Source organism: Pleurodeles waltl, chromosome 9 (genome assembly GCF_031143425.1).
Source record: "Pleurodeles waltl isolate 20211129_DDA chromosome 9, aPleWal1.hap1.20221129, whole genome shotgun sequence".
NCBI lineage: Eukaryota > Metazoa > Chordata > Amphibia > Caudata > Salamandridae > Pleurodeles > Pleurodeles waltl.
This window is the reverse complement of record NC_090448.1, coordinates 917,745,362-917,765,233: the sequence shown is the minus strand read 5'-3', so window position 1 is coordinate 917,765,233 and position 19,872 is coordinate 917,745,362. Positions and strand designations below refer to the sequence as shown.

General features: G+C 43.5%; 1 protein-coding gene across 6 annotated transcripts in view; it reads right to left on the bottom strand.

The window, feature by feature from the left end:
* Window positions 1-4,554: 4,554 nt before the first annotated feature.
* VRK1 (VRK serine/threonine kinase 1) overlaps window positions 4,555-19,872 on the bottom strand; it is a 224,657-nt gene continuing 209,339 nt past the window's right edge. For all 6 annotated transcript variants that reach the window (XM_069208279.1, XM_069208280.1, XM_069208275.1 and 3 more), the window contains one exon: window positions 4,555-4,782. In XM_069208279.1, the coding sequence (XP_069064380.1) occupies window positions 4,682-4,782 (101 nt within the window). In that variant the 3' untranslated portion in view covers window positions 4,555-4,681. The remainder of the gene's footprint in view (window positions 4,783-19,872) is intronic.

Genomic DNA, 19,872 nt, shown 5'->3' with positions numbered 1-19,872 from the left:
GGTGAGAGCCTTCCTAGGCCTCACTGGGTATTACAAGAGGTTCATTAAGAACTATGGCTCCATTGCAGCCCCTCTTAATGACCTCACATCCAAAAAGATGCCTAAAAAGGTATTGTGGACAGCTAGCTGTCAGAAAGCTTTTGAGGAGCTGAAGCAGGCCATGTGCTCTGCACCTGTCCTGAAAAGCCCTTGTTACTCTAAAAAATTCTATGTCCAAACTGATGCATCTGAATTAGGAGTAGGGGCAGTCCTATTACAACTTAATTCTGAGGGCCAGGATCAACCTGTTGCTTTTATTAGTAGGAGGTTGACCCCTAGAGAAAAGCGTTGGTCTGCCATTGAGAGGGAGGCCTTTGCTGTGGTCTGGGCACTGAAGAAGTTGAGGCCATACTTGTTTGGCACTCACTTCATTGTTCAGACAGACCACAAACCTCTACTTTGGCTAAAACAAATGAAAGGTGAAAATCCTAAATTATTGAGGTGGCCCATATCCCTACAGGGAATGGACTATACAGTGGAACATAGACCTGGGAGTAGCCACTCCAATGCAGATGGACTCTCCAGATATTTCCACTTAGACAATGAAGACTCATCAGGTCATGGCTAGTCTTATTGTCCTTCGTTTGGGGAGGAGGGGGGGGGGGGTTGTGTAGGAAAGTACCATCTTGCCTGGCATGTTACCCCCATTTTTCACTGTATATATGTTGTTTTAGTTGTATGTGTCACTGGGACCCTGCTAGTCAGGGCCCCAGTGCTCATAAGTGTGCCTGAATGGGTTACCTGTGTTATGACTAACTGTCTCACTGAGGCTCTGCTAATCAGAACCTCAGTGGTTATGCTCTCTCATTTCTTTCAAATTGTCACTAACAGGCTAGTGACCAATTTTACCAATTTACATTGGCTTACTGGAACACCCTTATAATTCCCTAGTATATGGTACTGAGGTACCCAGGGTATTGGGGTTCCAGGAGATCCCTATGGGCTGCAGCATTTCTTTTGCCACCCATAGGGAGCTCTGACAATTCTTACACAGGCCTGCCACTGCAGCCTGAGTGAAATAACGTCCACGTTACTTCACAGCCATTTTTCACTGCACTTAAGTAACTTATAAGTCACCTATATGTCTAACCTTTACCTGGTAAAGGTTGGGTGCTAAGTTACTTAGTGTGAGAGCACCCTGGCACTAGCCAAGGTGCCCCCACATTGTTCAGGGCCAATTCCCCGGACTTTGTGAGTGCGGGGACACCATTACACGCGTGCACTACATATAGGTCACTACCTATATGTAGCTTCACAATGGTAACTCCGAATATGGCCATGTAATATGTCTATGATCATGGAATTGCCCCCTCTATGCCATCCTGGCATAGTTGGCACAATCCCATGATCCCAGTGGTCTGTAGCACAGACCCTGGTACTGCCTAACTGCCTTTCCCGGGGTTTCACTGCAGCTGCTGCCAACCCCTCAGACAGGCTTCTGCCCTCCTGGGGTCCAGCCAGGCCTGGCCCAGGATGGCAGAACAAAGGACTTCCTCTGAGAGAGGGTGTTACACCCTCTCCCTTTGGAAAATGGTGTGAAGGCAGGGGAGGAGTAGCCTTCCCCAGCCTCTGGAAATGCTTTCATGGGCACACATGGTGCCCATTTCTGCATAAGCCAGTCTACACCGGTTCAGGGACCCCTTAGCCCTGCTCTGGCGCGAAACTTGACAAAGGAAAGGGGAGTGACCACTCCCCTGACTTGTACCTCCCCTGGGAGGTGCCCAGAGCTCCTCCATTGTGCTCCAGACCTCTGCCATCTTGGAAACAGAGGTGCTGCAGGCACATTGGACTGCTCTGAGTGGCCAGTGCCAGCAGGTGACGTCAGAGACTCCTTCGGATAGGCTCCTTCAGGTGTTGCTAGCCTATCTTCTCTCCTAAGTAGCCAAACCCTCTTTTCTGGCTATTTAGGGTCTCTGTCTTTGGGGATTCTTTAGATAACGAATGCAAGAGCTCATCCGAGTTCCTCTGCCTCTCTGTCTTCACCTTCTGTCAAGGAATCGACTGCTGACCGCGCTAGAAGCCTGCAAAACTGCAACATAGTAGCAAAGACGACTACTGCAACTCTGTAACGCTGATCCTGCCGCCTTCTCGACTGTTTTCCTGGTGTTGTATGCTGTGGGGGTAGTCTGCCTCCTCTCTGCACTAGAAGCTCCGAAGAAATCTCCCGAGGGTCGACAGAATCGTCCCCCTGCAACTGCAGGCACCAAAGAACTGCATCACCGGTACCTTGGGTCTCCTCTCAGCACGACGAGCGAGGTCCCTTGAATCCAGCAACTCTGTCCAAGTGACTCCCACAGTCCAGTGACTCTTCAGTCCAAGTTTGGTGGAGGTAAGTCCTTGCCTCCCCACGCCAGACTGCATTGCTGGGAACCGCGACTTTTGCAGCTACTCTGGCCTCCGTGCACTTCCGGCGGAAATCCTTTGTGCACAGTCCAGCTTGGGTCCACGGCACTCTAACCTGCATTGCACGACCTAATTTGTTCTCCGGCGACGTGGGACTCTTTTGTTCGACTTCGGGTGAGCACCGTTTCATGCATCCTCGTAGTGCCTGTTTCTGGCACTTCTGCGGGTGCTGCCTGCTGCTGAGAGGGCTCCTTGTCTTGCTCGACGCCCCCTCTGTCCCCTGACACAATTGGCGACATCCTGGTCCCTCCTGGGCCACAGCAGCATCCAAAAACACTAACCGCACGATTTGCAGCTAGCAAGGCTTGTTGGCGGTCTTTTGGCGGGAAAACACTTCTGCACGACTCTCCACGGCGTGAGGGATCCGTCCTCCAAAGGGGAAGTCTCTAGCCCTTGTCGTTCTTGCAGAAACCTACGCTTCTACTGTCCAGTAGCAGCATCTTTGCACCCACAGCTGGCATTTCCTGGGCATCTGCCCATCTCCGACTTGCTTGTGACTTTTGGACTTGGTCCCCTTGTTCCACAGGTACCCTCGACCGGAAATCCATCGTTGTTGCATTGTTGGTTTGTGCCTTTCCTGCAGAATTCCCCTATCACGACTTCTATGTCCTTTGGGGAACTTTAGTGCACTTTGCACTCACTTTTCAGGGTCTTGGGGTGGGCTATTTTTCTGACCTTTACTATTTTCTAATAGTCCCAGCGACCCTCTACAAGGTCACATAGGTTTGGGGTCCATTCGTGGTTCGCATTCCACTTTTGGAGTATATGGTTTGTGTTGCCCCTATCCCTATGTGTCCCCATTGCATCCTATTGTCACTATACATTGTTTGCACTGTTTTCTAATACTATTACTGCATATTTTGGTAGTGTGTACATATATCTTGTGTATATTTGCTATCCTCATACTGAGGGTACTCACTGAGATACTTTTGGCATATTGTCATAAAAATAAAGTACCTTTATTTTTAGTATATCTGTGTATTGTGTTTTCTTATGATATTGTGCATATGACACTAAGTGGTACTGTAGGAGCTTCACTCTTCTCCTAGTTCAGCCTAAGCTGCTCTGCTAAGCTACCATTATCTATCAGCCTATGCTGCTAGACACCCTATACACTAATAAGGGATAACTGGGCCTGGTGCAAGGTGCAAGTACCCCTAGGTACTCACTACAAGCCAGTCCAGCCTCCTACACATGTTGTAGTGTCTCAGAGTGGAGGTGTGTACAGTGTAGTGATGTAAAGTACAGTGCCATGTTTGAGAGTGGAGTTGTGTGTCACAGAGTGGTGTGTCATAGGGTGGAGTGGAGCATTGTATTGTTTAGTGTCTTTTGTAAACATCTTTATAGATCTCAATAGGTATTGCGATTTTTCTGATGTACTTTCAAGGTAGTACTGCAGTACTCCATAAACATATTTTTTTTAAATATGTAAAACAATAAAAAAACAATTAAGAATTAATTTGAGTGTCTCATTGCTTCTGATAGCTTTAAAAAGTTGTAATAACCCAACTCTCATGTAGAAGCCCAGAAAACAGACAAAGTGTGGTCTAAACAGTATGCCTTTTTATTGTGTAAGGGCTTTCACTAACCAGTAATTTTGTGCTTTGTCATTTTTGTCATTGCTAGGTACCGCGTTATACCACTGCTCAAAATATCACTACATTTTTGCCCTTTATAACTAAAAAAAAAAATACAAAACCAATTTTGATCAAATAAGAAAAGGGACATTTGCATACCATAATCTAGATTCCTGCCAAATTCTATAAAAAAAATTTCAGCCATTTGGGCCTAAGTCAGTCTAAAAAGTCCACAGAGAATGCATAGGAGAAAGGTGTTTTCGGGGACCACCCAATCTTTTCTTTGCACCACTTAACTATTCACTACAGAACTTAGCATTATCAACCAACACAGAAAAAGGAATAGGTCTGCAAAGTTTTGTGGCGATTCGTCAAACTACGGCAAAGTTTTTACTGATCAAAAATCTGAATTCCTATTTCTCTGAATCCTACTTATAACTACATAGTGGCTACCACCACTGTAAGATATGTCTGGTACTATATTTGTGTGTGTATACACATTCATTCCTGTTTAAAGGAAAACACTTGAATCTGCTTTTCTTATAAAAAGTTTATTCTTCAAAAATAAGTGCACACTTTTTTTCTGCACATGTAAATAAAAGCAACACACTTAAAAGAGAAAGATTACACCTTGCAGAAATCGGAGCCTGTATTCTCCTTTACTACAGTTTCTTTTTGCCTCTTCCCCTAGACGTGTTTACTTTTCCTTTGCCTGCTGACGTGGCAGCGCCTCCTCTAAGTCGCGAAGGAGATTTCTTTGGTCCTGCAGTAAAAGGAAAAAAAAGTTGAATAATTAATTCAAAACAACACATAAAAAACAGAATTATGACAACACATTTGTTCACAGTGCACTTGTGTTAGTTCAGAGCTCGATATATATGCAAAAAGTGACTTTTTTTCAATAACCTGGAAGAAATTACCAATTACACAAATCAAACAATTTAGATTAGAAAATCCCACTACAGATTACCATGTTTAATGCAAACATCTAGTCAATGTTATGGGATTTGGCATTCAGCTGTGCAATTTAGATTAACTCCCTCATACAAAAAGGAGAACTTCAAGACCATTTGCTACTGCAAGGTGTAAAACCAAAACAAGGAACCACTAGCATTTATGTAAGGAACTACTTTGTCACGTTTCACTTTATACAATGTTTAACCTATTTTGATATGTTAGAGTATGAAAGATAAGAGGTAAGAAAGTTGCACCTGTGGAGATGAACAAATATTAGCAGATTACAGCTCAGTCTTACCACGCGTCACTTGTTTGACATTCCCCATTAGGCAAAGCATAGTTAGAATGTATCCAGATTCAAGGTAATGAAAGGGCTCCATATTCTCTAGCCTTATTAAAGGTTGGCTAACCGCTTGGTAAAACGTGGTTGTATGTGTTTAGCATAGCTGAATGCTCAGATGTGAGAATTAGTTCACTGCCACTGAAAGAAGGCTGCTGAAGCAGTGGGGCCCAGAATAATTCCTGCCTTTTTGTACCAGGACAAGTTTCTATGATGATTCCCAACTATTCCAGATTAGCCACTTGCTCCTCTTAGTTAATCAGGAAGAGGACCTCTAGGGGTTGTACCCCAAAAGTGAGGTGCGGTATTGCCCTCTTAACAAAGAAATGGCTGTAAGATAGACTCAGGGCTAGCAGTATGCCAAGAGAGCTCCGGGATTTCACATGGTTCTGTAGGGATGAGGAGTTATGGTTGCAGGGTCGCCAAGACCAATATGGCCAGAAGCAGAAGCTTGAGTGTGCTGGAGAGGATTAATGAGTATCAGCCAGACCAATGCCCACAGATAGAAGCAACAATGGGGCTAACTTCAGTCTCACAGAGGTCAAGTCAAGAACAGTTCGTTCAAATTATTGTGTTGGGGCACAACCCTCACAGGGCAGGAGTCTTTGGGTTAATTTGCATGTACGCTTTTGGACTTGGCTCTCTGCAGGGTCATCTCCAAACGTTTTGCCTTAACCCTCCAGTTTCTGTTGTCCGTTGGGGCTCTGCACACTTTACCACTGCTAACCATTGCTAAAGTGCTTGTGCTCTCTCCTTTGAATATGGTGAAATTGACTTACACCTAAATAGCACATTTAATTTACTTTTAAGTCTCTAGCAAAGTGGTGCTACTGGTACCCAGGGCCTGTAAATTAAATGCTACTAGTGGGCCTGCCGCAGTAATTGTGCCATGCAGCTAAGTAGGTTTTTAAAACATGCCTTGAGTGTTCAGTTTTTAACTGCCATTTAGACCTGTCAAAATAAACCTGTTTCCAGACCTCAACCTTCCTTTTTAATACATACAAGTCATCCTTTATGGTAGGCCTTAAACAGCCAATAGAGCAGGGTGCATTGCATTTAGAAAGTTGGACACATCCTTTTAGGTTTTACATGTCCTGGTAGTGAAAAACCCCTAAATTTGTTTTCCACTATTGCAAGGCCTACTGCTTACATGGATACAATTGAGTTACCTTATTACATTTAATAAGTGATACATTTCAATTGGGAGCAGGTAGAAAAGTCAATACTGGCTTCTACAGAATTGTAATTTATAAACCTCTTTAATAGTAAAGTTGGATTTTAAGAGAATTCTGAAAATGGCACTTTTAGAAAGATGGCCTTTTTTTGTTCTAACCATTTGGTGCCTGTATCCTGGGTCACATGACTCAGTATGAATGGCAGCTGGTCATTGGGTATTGCTCCCAAACATTGGGAAAGGGGGGGGGGGATGTGTGTTGTCAAGATGGGCCATCTCTTGTCGGGATGAAGGAGAGGAGCTATCTCCTACCATACTTACACATCACTAAGACTCCACCTCTGCACACTCACCAAGGGTTTCACACTAGTCTTTGTGCCCCCAGATAAGCTGGGACCAGGGTAGGAAGGAAGGGAATTCAAGACACCTCTGTAGGAAGGACGACTCCAAAAGGTTCTCCTACTTAAAGGTGGGAACAAGGTATAAATGCTGCAGCTTCCGACCCAAATCTTCAGATCACATCTGAGCCTGTGGAAGACACAGAAGAAGGACTGCTTTACTGCAAGGACTGCCCAGCTGCTCTGACTGCAAGAACTGCTATGCTGCCTGAGGAAGGAGGAATTGACCTGCACTGTGAACACAGAACCACCAGTGTGACTTCAAGGGCTCCAACACCCTTACATTTGGCACCTGAGCTCTGCCTACTGTGACACCTCCAAATGGTGCCTCTGAAGTCCTAGACCATTGGGAATGGGGATTAAGGTGCTCTGCCGTTCCATCTGTGGGCCCCATCAGAACCAACTAACCCTCACATCTCCTCATCAGAACTAATGCAGTGCAACGCAAATGCACGACGATCTCGCTGATGCTGGGTGATGCAACTAGACATAGGACCCCCACATCGCTCCTAAGAAGCGCTGCAGCGTGGCACAATGCCCGCATCCAGGATGTAAGGTACAATTCTCAGCAGGCCAAGCCTGGTCCTGTATTTGGCCCCCACTCCATCACAACCAGCCTGAACTGGATTTTGTTCCGGTCCAAGCAGATAGCCACATTTAGCACTATGCTTTTACGCTCTATTTTTACCTGAATCTTTAAAATTACATCTCTGGTACTACTGATCAATGTCAAAATAATTGATTAAATTTCACTCTTTTTGTAACTTGGGTTTCTTGTATTGTATTTATGTTTTATTACTGTTTGAGTGGTACATAAATACTTTATACATTGTCTCAAAGTTAAACCGGACTACTTTTGTCCCAAGCTACCACAGGGTTAAGTACAGGTTAAATTGGTGACTTTATGGTTCACCCTATAAAAGATAGTGGCTGTTGCTTGAGAAGGGGTCACACCCCCCCCCTCAACAAACAACACGATTTCTCACGTATACAAAAAGTTCTTAGAACCAATTCTCACAACAGGGAAATAGACAATCCTTCATAGGGATAAGGAAATAGGCCATCTATGAGAAGGTCAAAGTTCACAGTTAACTTAAAGAATAATTCAGTCTGCAGCAATATAACTTGATATTGCTATGGTTTGCGTTTTGAATTTTCAGGTTACTATTAAGATAAAATAATGCACAATAAAACTTAAAAGAACATTATATTGTAGCCGTTATTTATCCAAAAAATCTGACAATCCACCCAACAATACTCAATAGTACAGGATTTGGACTGGACACCAATGAAGTAAAATATATGTTTTATCTATACAACAAATAGAAGTACACCACATGGTATGGTGATGGTAATGAAGGAGAATCTAGAAAATTAGGAGAGCTGTGTTGCCTTTTCATGAGCAGTAGTTATGAATTACCATATACATATAGTAAAAAAGAAAAAATTAAGTCAGGAGCCCTCCTCTTCCAGTGGTCTGTCATTTACAAGTTGCTTCCACTCACTGCAGCTTACTACACAACCAGGTGGTCAGTGCACCAGAGTCATTAGTTCCTGTCTCCGTGAGTGAGGGCATTCAACCCAAGCACAGACTCATCGCCCACAGAGAAAGTAGTTCTTTTCAGTATCAGGGAATTGTAAAGGGGGGGGGTTTGATGTATTTATTTGCTTTTACTTATTTTAACCTTTCTGAGGGTGTGGCGTTTCCCCAGACACTGCAACTGTGCACCTTTGCTGCCTCATATCATGCACACGGTTTATGGTCGGCATGTTATAAAATGAGATTCTTACCTATTTCAAAATGTCTCCTTGCAAGCACACATGCATGCAAGAGCTCCCATCTTTGAATGAGTTTTCAATCACATTCCAAAATGGATGCCTTTTCATGTGCATTCATACAAATGCGCACACAAAAGCTGCTTTCTTTGAAACTTTGTTAAATTTATTGAAGCTACATTAATGTAAAACCATTACTAAAAATACTGAGATAACTGTCTGAATGTGCGCACGTATGTGCAATATTTTTCTGAATACGTTTTACAAAAAACATAAAAAATACTGTCAGAGGCAAAGCCAATGGTCTGACAACCAATTCCAGAGGTACTGGTCTTGCTAATGCTTGTTGACAAGGATCGGCATCAAGCAGCTCTTAATCAGTTAAAAAGTCTGGAGTGGCTTTAAACCACACAAGGTATGCTCTAGAAGGTAAATTGCATAGTTGCTGAAAAACTTGTTGCACAATGGTTAAGATGTGCTCCTAGCACGATCATCAACTACTGCTGAACAAGAACCAGATTAGACTGTTACCCTTCTGCTCCTTGCCTGCAAGCATAGAACGATGGGAGAGGGACTAGGAGGTTGTGATTTAAGGTCATGAATACAGTTTGCAGAGCAGAAGACAAAAAACTAAATAAAATAATAAATAAATAAAAAGCTGTGCCTCTCTATAGGCCATACTACTAGGCAAAAACTGAACCAGTTTTTATCAACTCACATGAGACATCATACATTCCGAGCGTTCAGATGTAATGGAACGCTGGAATAAAGTACACACCAAAACTCTTAGCAACTTGCCTGCTTCAGTGTACACTCCACAACTACTGAAAGTGACTAAACAGTTCAGGCAGCTTATTAGTCAGTATTTAAGGAGGTTTTTTTTTTTTTTTTTTTTTAGACAGCCATTTTACAAATCCAAAAGACGTCCTATTCATCACCCACAAATCGATAAATAATTTGTACAGAAGTTGAGCGTCTTAAAGCTAAAACTGCAACCACCGTCTTTTAGTAGGTATGAGCACTTTCATGTACAGGACTAGGTTTGTAGACAGCACGCAGTTCTCAAAAATCAGAACACATATAAGGGTAGGCCTGAAGTAGCACCCTATGAAAGAAAGAAATCCTACGTTATTATTTCAAGTGTCTGGTTATTACAGGTGATCTGCACACCAACCTCTGAGCACTCAATGGACACTATAAAGCTCCATGGCACACCTGCTTTTTCTAAACATGCCTGTTGTCACCTACTTAACTGATCACACACAACGGTAGGGGCACACAGCTGCCATGAGCAAAAAGCAGACAGCCAAAAGGGAACAGAAGTTCGCTTGCAGTGAAATTTATCTGCAAAAGTGCAATTATACATGTAACAGGCTAAAATGCAAATATCCATGTAACAGGGTCGATGTCATACAAAGCGCTCAACTACTGCCCAGTGAGATCGCGCTGCCTACGACTTAAAGAAAAAACAATGGTCCAGAAGCCGTACTGAAAACATGGAGCCTTGTATGTTTTCAGTAGTTGGCCAATGCGCTCGAGGCGGGCTGAACAACGGAATAGGCATGGCATATGCATGCCGTTCACTAATTGAATCAAGCAAGTTTTCAAAGGCAAGCCCACGAAGCAACAAAACTGATGGGCGTGACATGGGTGCGGTTAAAAGCCCACAGAGAGATTACACCAGGGACAGAGAGCTTTGCGCTGGACACTAAAAACAAGGATGTTGTGTGGTGGGCTGTTTTCACTCCCAAGATTATCAGGTTTAGCAAGAACTACAAGATCACATACTCGTAAAAGTAGTGCGGCTTTACTAAGTCACATATAGTACAATTTACTTGATTGCTCAGGAAAACTATTATCAAGTTAGTAGTTTGAAATGTATCACACTGGGCAAGTTAACAGTTATTTATCTGTGGAGCAAGCAGTCTTCAGACTAGAATATTCAATCTTCGGTCACTATGTTGCATTAGAGCAACCAACATGAGATTCTACAAAAACGGGGGCAATGTCTGCTATGCTGCTTTACTGATATAAAGCTAATAAAAATAATTAAACGAGAGAGGCAGCACTTAGCCATGCCTGGGATGGCTGATTTCTAATCCGGCTCTGTGGTTCCTCCTAACTCACAATTTATCTACTGAGTGCCACTTGCTCCTTGAATGATAGTCACACAATTCTGGTTTGGCTATGAAGCACCTGTGGCAGTATTCCTCACAAACAGGAAGCTATCTGGTGCCTAAAAAGATCTCAGAAGGCAACAGCTTCTCATTCTCTCCACAGCCAAGCGCTCCTCTGAAAAAATTCCTGGTGAGATCAAACTGTTAGCAAGAGGTCTGCATTGGATCTTGGGATGCGAGTACTGTCCAGGCTCCTGCTGGACTCATAGTTAAGTTGCGCCTAGGTGGGAGACTCCTCCTGCTTCTGTGATGCCTCGGCTGTGACCCACTTCCTGCTACAGTGTTGAGGGACTCATCTGCCCAGTGGCTGTAGAGCCTATCAATGAACACTATGGCTTCTAATCTGCTTCCATCTTGGGACTGCATGGGAGCCAAAAATATGATGTTACTATGTACACTGGGGGCAGTTAACTCTGCTTTGCTTAAATGTTCCTCATCTGCAAATCTTCTGTGGATGGCCTCCATTTTCCCAACGGTGGTCTGTTGCCATAGAAAGTTCCTAAAGAAGTCTTCTCCACCTGTATTTGTATGAAGGTACGTGTGGCATACCGTTTCTTTTTACTTAATGGCCTGGTTGCAGTTCTAAACTTACACAACTCAACTCTCATATAGCCTCTGGTAATTTGGTCATCTTTACCTCTGTGCACTGATGAGGCAACTTCCCGGAGGTGCACAGTAACTTTCAATGGAAATTAACAGCCTACATGTTGGGGTCCAAGCTTTACCACCAACTCTTGTTTTTATAAGCCATTTTGGGCAACAGAGGCAGTGCCGTAGTGACTGAATCCCCTCTTCCCGGGCATCCATAAGGCTGGATTCCATAAGGCTGAACTAAAGAATTTACACTTGGACAGTCATCCAATAGAACTAACTGAAAGATCAAATCAATACATTCAGAACCGGCCCTATTCATAACCAGAATGGATAAAACTGACACAGAACTTGCAGAGATAGTGGTCACACAGGATTGGGGCAATCAAGTCTGGAACTAGCAGAGAAAGGTTACCGATCTGGAAGACCGAGAGAGAAACGTCAAAGTTATGCTCTTTGGTTTCCAAGAGGAAAAGGAGGGAAATTACATGCTGGTTTTTGTGACCCTGTTCCTTACACAGCTCTTAGAAATGGAGTTAAGTCCACTGTTGAGGTTCTCGAGAACATAGACTACACTTTCACAGAGCCAGCATGACTGGTGTGCCCCAGCCAACAACCAAGTTTAGCACCAATACATATGCCACATCACCAAGACTGCCAAGATATCAACATGTGATCATTTTTCTCAGGGAGCTGAAATTACTCCTACAATGTTTCTGGTCCTGCAGCCTTCTTTCAGGAAGTGGGACATTACATTTGTTTTCTGGGAGATGGCTGTAACGGTGATAATTGTTGAAGGTCATATAGAATAATACTATGGTAGATAAAAGTATTCACCAAAAAGTGTAATACCAAAGTAAAATAGCTTATTCCTCACCTTTGGAAATTGTACCAAGCAACACCCCCTACCCCCCCCAAAAAAATAAATTTGATGAATGGGTCTGAGTTATGGAATTACATATGGAAGTTATAACACGACAGAGGGCATGCCATCAGAATACAATTAGTTTCTGAACTGCTGTTTCCTTCATGGATAAAGGAGGACTGAGTAAACCACACCACTGCTGAGCACTTTTTTGTTGATGGTTGGGCACTTTGCGCTTAGGTTTTATAACTATTTTTCCACAAACGGTATCCAAGTCAAGCATGCATACTACTCCCCACCCAAACATTTTTGGGATTCTAAAGAATACCCAATAATTGTGGATTCCTCTGCAAGGGACTGAGAAAGAAAAAAAAATGCTGTTATAGTTCGTCTAATGTTGGAAAAATTGAAAAAGTGTTGTGCAAAAACTATTTTATTTAAACAAGGTCATCAAGTAAAGGTTTGCAGTGCTAAGATCACCATCTTTCAGGAACAAGAAGAGTTGTAATGGAAAATGAAATGGTTACTTACCAGAAGGAGTAGTTTTGCAGCCTGAAGAGTTTTCTGGATTCACATGCTGTGCATTATTCCGCCATCTAGTGGTTGGGTCCAGGACTGTTTGTTTCCTTATGTTTTTTCGTCTCCCAGGCGCCATTGACCACCTTTTGGTGCTAAGTCTGTCCCCTGTGTGACGTCAGGCGGCGACCCTGAAGTTCCTGTGCGTCGTAGCCATCTTCAGATTCTTTTTTCTTCTTTGTTTTCCGTTTTCTCTAAAAAAAAATTAAGGACAGTTTATCCTTATATATGACCTCTTTCCCACCGGTTTGTCTTGTTCTCATTTCTGGGGAAGTGGGTGGGTTGCATGTGAATCCAGAAGACTCTTCAGACTACAAAACTACTCCTACTGGTAAGTAACCATTTTGTTTTTGCAGCATGAATGCTTTCCTGGATTCACATGCTGTGCATTAGATTATGTACCGGTTTCCCCCACCTTGGGTTGCTTGGGGTGAAATTAGCATGAGCTTGCAGACAGGTGCTGTAATAATTTCTGTACCACATGAGCTTCCTTATGCATTTGTATGTCCAAACAATAATGCTTAGTTAATGTGTGGAGGGATGCCCATATTGCTGCTGCGCAGACAGTGTCTACGGGCACATTCGTCATAAATGCTAAAGTAGCACCCTTCTTTCTTCTTAAGCGTGCCTTAGGGCAACAGGGTAGAGATTTCCCCGCTAAGGAGGAGAATGTTTGTATTGTTTCCACAATCCATAGTGTGATTGTTTCTTTTAGAATGGGTGACCACTTGCCGGATTTGGCTTAGGAAACAAACAAATGGTTCCCCTTATGAAACGGTTTGGTCTCTTGTAGGTAATATATTAGTTGTCTTCTTATATCAAGGATATGTAATGTTCTTTCCAGTTGCGTCTGTGGGTTCTTAAAGAACACTGGTAACTGAATGCTTTGATTGACATGAAATTTGCTCAACACCTTAGGTAGGAACTGAGGGTTTGTTCTTAAGACTACCTGTCTTTGTGAATCTTTATGTATTGTTCATGTATTGTTAGTGCCAGAAGACTCCTTACTTTACATAGCAATGGGATTGCTATCAGGAAGGCAGTATGTAGTGTGGTATAACGGCGTACTGCTTTATGCATTGGCTCAAATGATTTTTACGTTAACTGTGTTAACGTATTTAAGCTTCACATTGGGGCTGGTGCCTTCCTTGGGGAAGCAATTATTTTGGAACCCCTCTAGGAACCTTTTTATCACAGGTGATGTGAAACAAACTTTTACATGATGGTCCCATGGTGCAGACTACAATTGCTACCAAGAGATGAATAGTTAATCCCACTGACCAGTCGATGGGTGAGATAGGTTAGCACAGTTTCCTGTATATATATTGTCTAAAAGGCATTGTTCTTTGTGCGCCATAGAACATACCTTTTCCAATTTGTTGCAAACCAGTGCCTTGTTACCGTTTTTCTTGCCTCTTTTAGTATTTCCATGGTTCTAGATGGCAAGTTTAGGTGTCCGAATTCTATGTATTCAGGCGTACAGCTACTAGATTGAGTGTTGGTTCCTGGTGGAACACCTGCCCCTTCTGCATTGTGAGAAGGTCCTGCTGTTCTTTGATTTTGATCATCTGTCCTTTGGACAGTTCAAGTGGGTACAAGTACCAGGTCTGTCTGGCCCACTGTGGGGCCATTAGAATGAGATCCGTCCCCGGTTGTCTGGCCTTCTCCAGTACCTTTGGTATTAGGGAAATGGGCGACAGTGACAGGGCATTCCCTTCTGATCGGTGGTGTTCTGCTGTTGCAAACAGGTCGATTTTTGTTGTTCCCCATAGCCTGAAGATCTTCACTAGACTGTGTTTTAATTACCATTTGTGTGAGTTGTTTTCCTGTCTGCTCAGTCTGTCTCCCTCTATGTTGTCCTTCGCTGGCAGGCGAATCGTCTGTAAGCTGATACTCTGTGGTATCGCTCATTTCCATATTGGGTGCCAGTTTGATCAGAGTGAATGACTTTGTGCACCTTTGTTTGTTCAGGTAAAACGTTGTTGTACTGTCTGGATCAGTATAGTTTTCCCTGTTATTTGTTTGGAAGACTTTCAGAGCCAGAAGCACTGTCTTCAACTCTAGGACACTGATGTGCTTTATTGAATCTGTGTTGCTCCGTTGGCCCCGAATTCTTAAGTTGCCTGTATGAGCTCCCCAACCCTTGTGAGACGCCTCTTGTAAAGGTCACCAATGGAGTTGTTGTCTTGAAAGGTCTCCTCTGGGTTATGTTATGTTAAGTTACTTGTATAGCGCATGGCTACCCGAAGCCCTCCCATCGCTAAACACAAACCTCTGCGACAATGTCTGAGAAACAGGCCCTAAAACAGCTAGGTTTTGAGTGCTTTCCAGAAGTTAAGGTCATGACTGGTTAGCCGAAGGCTAAGGGGAGGAGAATTCCACATTTTAGTTCCGAGATATGCCATCGTAGTATCTCCCCATCTTGATAGTTTTACTCTAGGTATAATGGCCTGCGCCGCTGATGCAGACCTGAGATCTCTGACCTGTATATAAAAAGATCCAAGGGTCCTTAAAAGAGGAGGACCTTTATTATATAAGGCCCTGTGGATACAGCACAATGTTTTGAACTATATGCGCTGTTCCACTGGGAGCCAGTGAAGAGAGGAGGGCAGATTTATCAGAAGCATTCCTAAGTATCTCCAAAAGAAGATGAGCCGCGGGGTTTTGAACCATCTGCAACTTCCTTTTCACATAATATGGGGAACCTAGAAATAATCCATTGCCATAGTCCAATCGAGAGATAATAGGAGCCTGGATAATGAGTCTTTTGGCCAAGAACGGAAGAATTGTAAAAACCTTCCTTAAAAGCCTCATTAAACCGAAGCAAGTTGAAGAAATTTTGTTAGCTTTATGTTCCAAAGTAAGTCGGGGATCTAACCAGACTCCTAATCTTTTAATATAATCCTTCGGAGGAGGCAACTCCCCCAAGGAACTAAGCAACGAGGGATTCATGCCCGGACGGGTGCATTGTCCCAGTATCATTACCTTGGTTTTGTGTCTATTTAGTTGGAGCATACTTTCAGTCATCCATCTTGACACTGCCTGTAGTCAGAGACAATGAGAGCCCATCGGTACCAGAATTAGTAGAAAACGAAACCACTAGCTGGGTGTCATCTGCATACGAAACTAGTGAAAGCCCGAAAGCTCCATTATCTGAGCAAAGGGGGCCATACAGATATTAAATAAATTAGTACTAAGGGAAGAGCCCTGCGGCACACCACAGCTACTTTTAATTCAACTGGAGAGGTAAGAACAGTCAAGAACCTGAAATGATTGCCTGCTCTCCCCCCCCCCCAAAACGATGCGAGCCAATTTGGTGCCCCTTCCGCGACTCCAATTTCCCTCATCCTCTGAAGAAGTAAATGGCGGTCGACTGTATCGAAGGCAGCACTAAGGTCGAGGAGAACAATCGCCGTCACACATCCCTGATCCATACAATTCCTGGCCTCTTCCATGACGGCAATCATAGCGGATTCAGTGCTGTGGAGAGGTCTAAAGCCCATCTAGGTAGGATTAAGAATGTTATGATCCCCAAGAAATGTCGAAAGTTGAGCCTTAATGTGTTGTTTCAGCAGGGGTGTGACTAGGGCATGTTTCCACTGATCAGGAACTATGCTCCTAGATACTGAGGAATTTAACAGTTCAGTCAGTACAGGAACGACGACTGGCGCCCCAAGGGCCAATACCAAAGGAGGAGCAGGGTCAAGTAGGGATCCTGACTTGAGGAGAGAGGGGAAAATTGCGAAATAGTAGCAGCGCAATTATAGCGGTGATCTACTGCAACCTGGGAGTAGAGCATACTGTTTGAAAGGTTCAAATAGATAGACACTTTTTTGGTGAAAAAACATTGCCAAATCATTACTATGCTCTTGAGAGGCTTTGATTAATTCACCATCGGGCGTGGAAGACTGTTCAATTCTAGTGGCATAGTACATACTTTGTGTTGATTTGATTTCAGTGTGATAAAATCAAATAGCCTTCCTGTATTCTTCCTTTAGTGCAATATCAGAGGATTTTCTCCAACTTCTTTCCAGACATCTACATTTCCTTTTAAGATTTTGTAGGTGAGGAGTAAACCACGGGGCGCCACATTTTGTACTGTAGGGGAGTATGATGTCTAAGCACTCACTGGTCCATTCACTGAATGATTCTAACCCGATGCCCTTCCTATCATGGATGAAGGGTTTACGACTTTCCAAGGTACTGATCTAATCGCTGGTGTTGAGTTTATGCCAGCACATGAAAAGTTGGACTGACAGACTGTCAGACCACTTCTTAGTTTCTTTAAATCTAGCTATCTCTACCACATGCAGACCATCCCAGAGGAGAGGAGGCATGGAGGCTAAACCTGCTAGATTACTAAGGACTAAATCAATGGTGTGCCCTTTGTCACGGGTGGGGCCTCTGATCAGTTCCAATGTAGCCACTTCAGTAAGAAGGATTTGTGCTGTGTGCTAAGCTGTCTACATGAATGTTATAATCACCTAAAATAGTAAAACTGGCTTTTCTACAAATTAATTCAGAAAGCTGATCCAAGAGAGTGTAAAAATTATCCGAAGGGCCAGGAGGGCGATAAACTAAGGCTCCAGACAATGTAAATTGGGAATTTAGTGACATGGAAAAGAACATGCTTTCACAGTCGGTTAGCTGAAGGGGCCAAGAGGTAAGCTTAATTGATTCCTTATAGATAATACCAATTCCACCCCCCCTTTGAGGTAGATCTGCCTACCCTGGTTATTAGGTATCCTTGGGGTAACACCAAGGTTATATCAGGCGAAGACCCCTCATGCAGCTATGTTTCAGTCAGAAACAAGACCGTTGGAGTAACATCCCTTAGGAGAAGATGTCAAGTTTAAGAGCCGACAAAGAACGACAATTTAAAAGTAGAAAAACACTATGTGGACCTTCCTTGGACAATGGGCCCACAGTCAATCCAGGATGGGGGGACCAATGGCAGGAAGAACAAGACCACTTAGCATTGCTTGGTTCTAAACAGGAATGACATTCTTTGGAGGAGGGCGGCCTAAGCGAGTAAAGGGCATCAGAGGAGTGAAAAAGCCCCTTTCGCCTGAAGTGGATAAGGGGTGTAGACCCGGGGCCCAGCCGGGCGCGTGCAGACGGGCTTGCCTTAGGCGCTCCTTTGGCGCGACCGCAGCATCGCGCTCCTTATGTGGAGCCAAATGTAGAAAGGGCGGCGACTAGAACGCAAACCTTTCAAAATGGCGGCTACCAAATGTGCACTCGGTAAGGGCGGAAAAATGGCAACTGCCCAGTAGGCAATTACCAAGAAAAATGGCAGACAACAGACACCGTCAAGGTCAAAGAAGCAGGCACAGAAAGAGGTGACGGAAAAGGGGGGGGGGAGGGCAAATAAAGAATAAAAACATAAGAAAACTTGTTCTACTGACCGAGGCCACTGAACAAGGGCCTGAAAGTCAGAACGAAGCTCCCACGAAACGCAGGAGGACCAAATTGCATATAGACCCTTCAAAATAGTTTCAAGCATTAACTATGTCCAAAAATCAATAAAAATCCTTAAAACCCGTAAAGACAAAGCTGTGAAGCACAGCTGTAAAAACTTGAGTCACAGACCTAATTACAGAGATGTCTGCTGTCTTTGGATGACCACCATTGTACCTCTTTCTGTACCTTGGTTGTTACACCACTAGATTCTCCTAACTCCTGATGGCTTGTGACCAATTGTTGCATAGCTACCCTTGGAATGATGCATGTGAAGTCTCATATGAGTTTTGAAGGGGATGCATTATACATTTATGCCCATCAGTTTGCCCTTAAAAGGGAAAACGTTGTACAACATCATTTTGATTTTAATTTAAACTGGGAAACACGTTTCACGTGATACCAAGCGGACACCAGCACAGCAAGTCCACTACTGAAGGATTTTGTTCCATCTAACTTTCAAATGACCAAGTGCACCTCTATCTGGATTGAATGGATGGCACCAACATTTTGTATAAATCTCGGTCACAATTTGCACCCCCATACACTGCAGAAATCATACTCGCGTAAAGTGTCCTTTGTAAATGATGCTTTACGCAGTTTGTCATTGCACATAGCAGTAAAAATAAAAAATGGTGTACAATTGGTTAACACCTATACAACTGAAGCACTCTGTCTCAAGACACTTATTGGGTACAAAGTATCAGATTTTATCAACAGTTAAGATCCAGCTGCTGCTTTTGGACTTCATATAATGACCAACTTTGAAGTGTATTTACACAGCAGGGTATAACATTAAAACTAGTTAAAGACTAAGAATAGCGATTGACGCGCTAAATCTAGTTTGTCACACATTCATGGGAACTTTGTAAAAGTGAAAAATCTGCAATGGGGAATGTTTTGCAGGTTTACCATGCTGGACAATGACAAAACCACAGAACAATTATTTAAAAATATGGTCTAGTGAAGAATTCTATGTTGTAGAATTCTTCCTCTGCCTCCTCTTCGTAAGGTTCTGGTGTCACCAGGGCTTCTAAAGCAGGCTCTTCCTCTTCGAGATCTGTGGTGGTGGGGGACATACTAGGAATCCTGAATTTCTTTAGTGCATTGTTGAACGCCTCCTTGAGTCGAAGGACCACCGCCATTTCTGCCTCTAATCTTAGTCTCTTCTTCTCCACCTCTAATACCCTTTCAATCTCCTGCAAAGATGTTCTCTTTTTCGGAGTATGTGGCTCTTCCTCTGATGTTCTCAAAGTTTCTTTCGGGCCCTCTCAAGCCGTGGTGGTTTTCGTCAATTTCAGCGGTCTGCCTTAATTGGCATCCCTGGGTTGGGACCCATGGGCCTCTTCTGTTCACGGCTGACCCTCAATCATTGTTTTCTTGGATGTCAGGCTGGCTTGAGCGACTCTCCCAGGAATGTTAGTCTCCAAGGTTTTCAACAGTCTTTATCTTCTCAGGTCTCTTTGACAACCTTTGTTGCTTTCTTCGCCACGCGTTTCTTCTCGCGTACCCCTCGAGGATTTATATGTCCGATCCTTT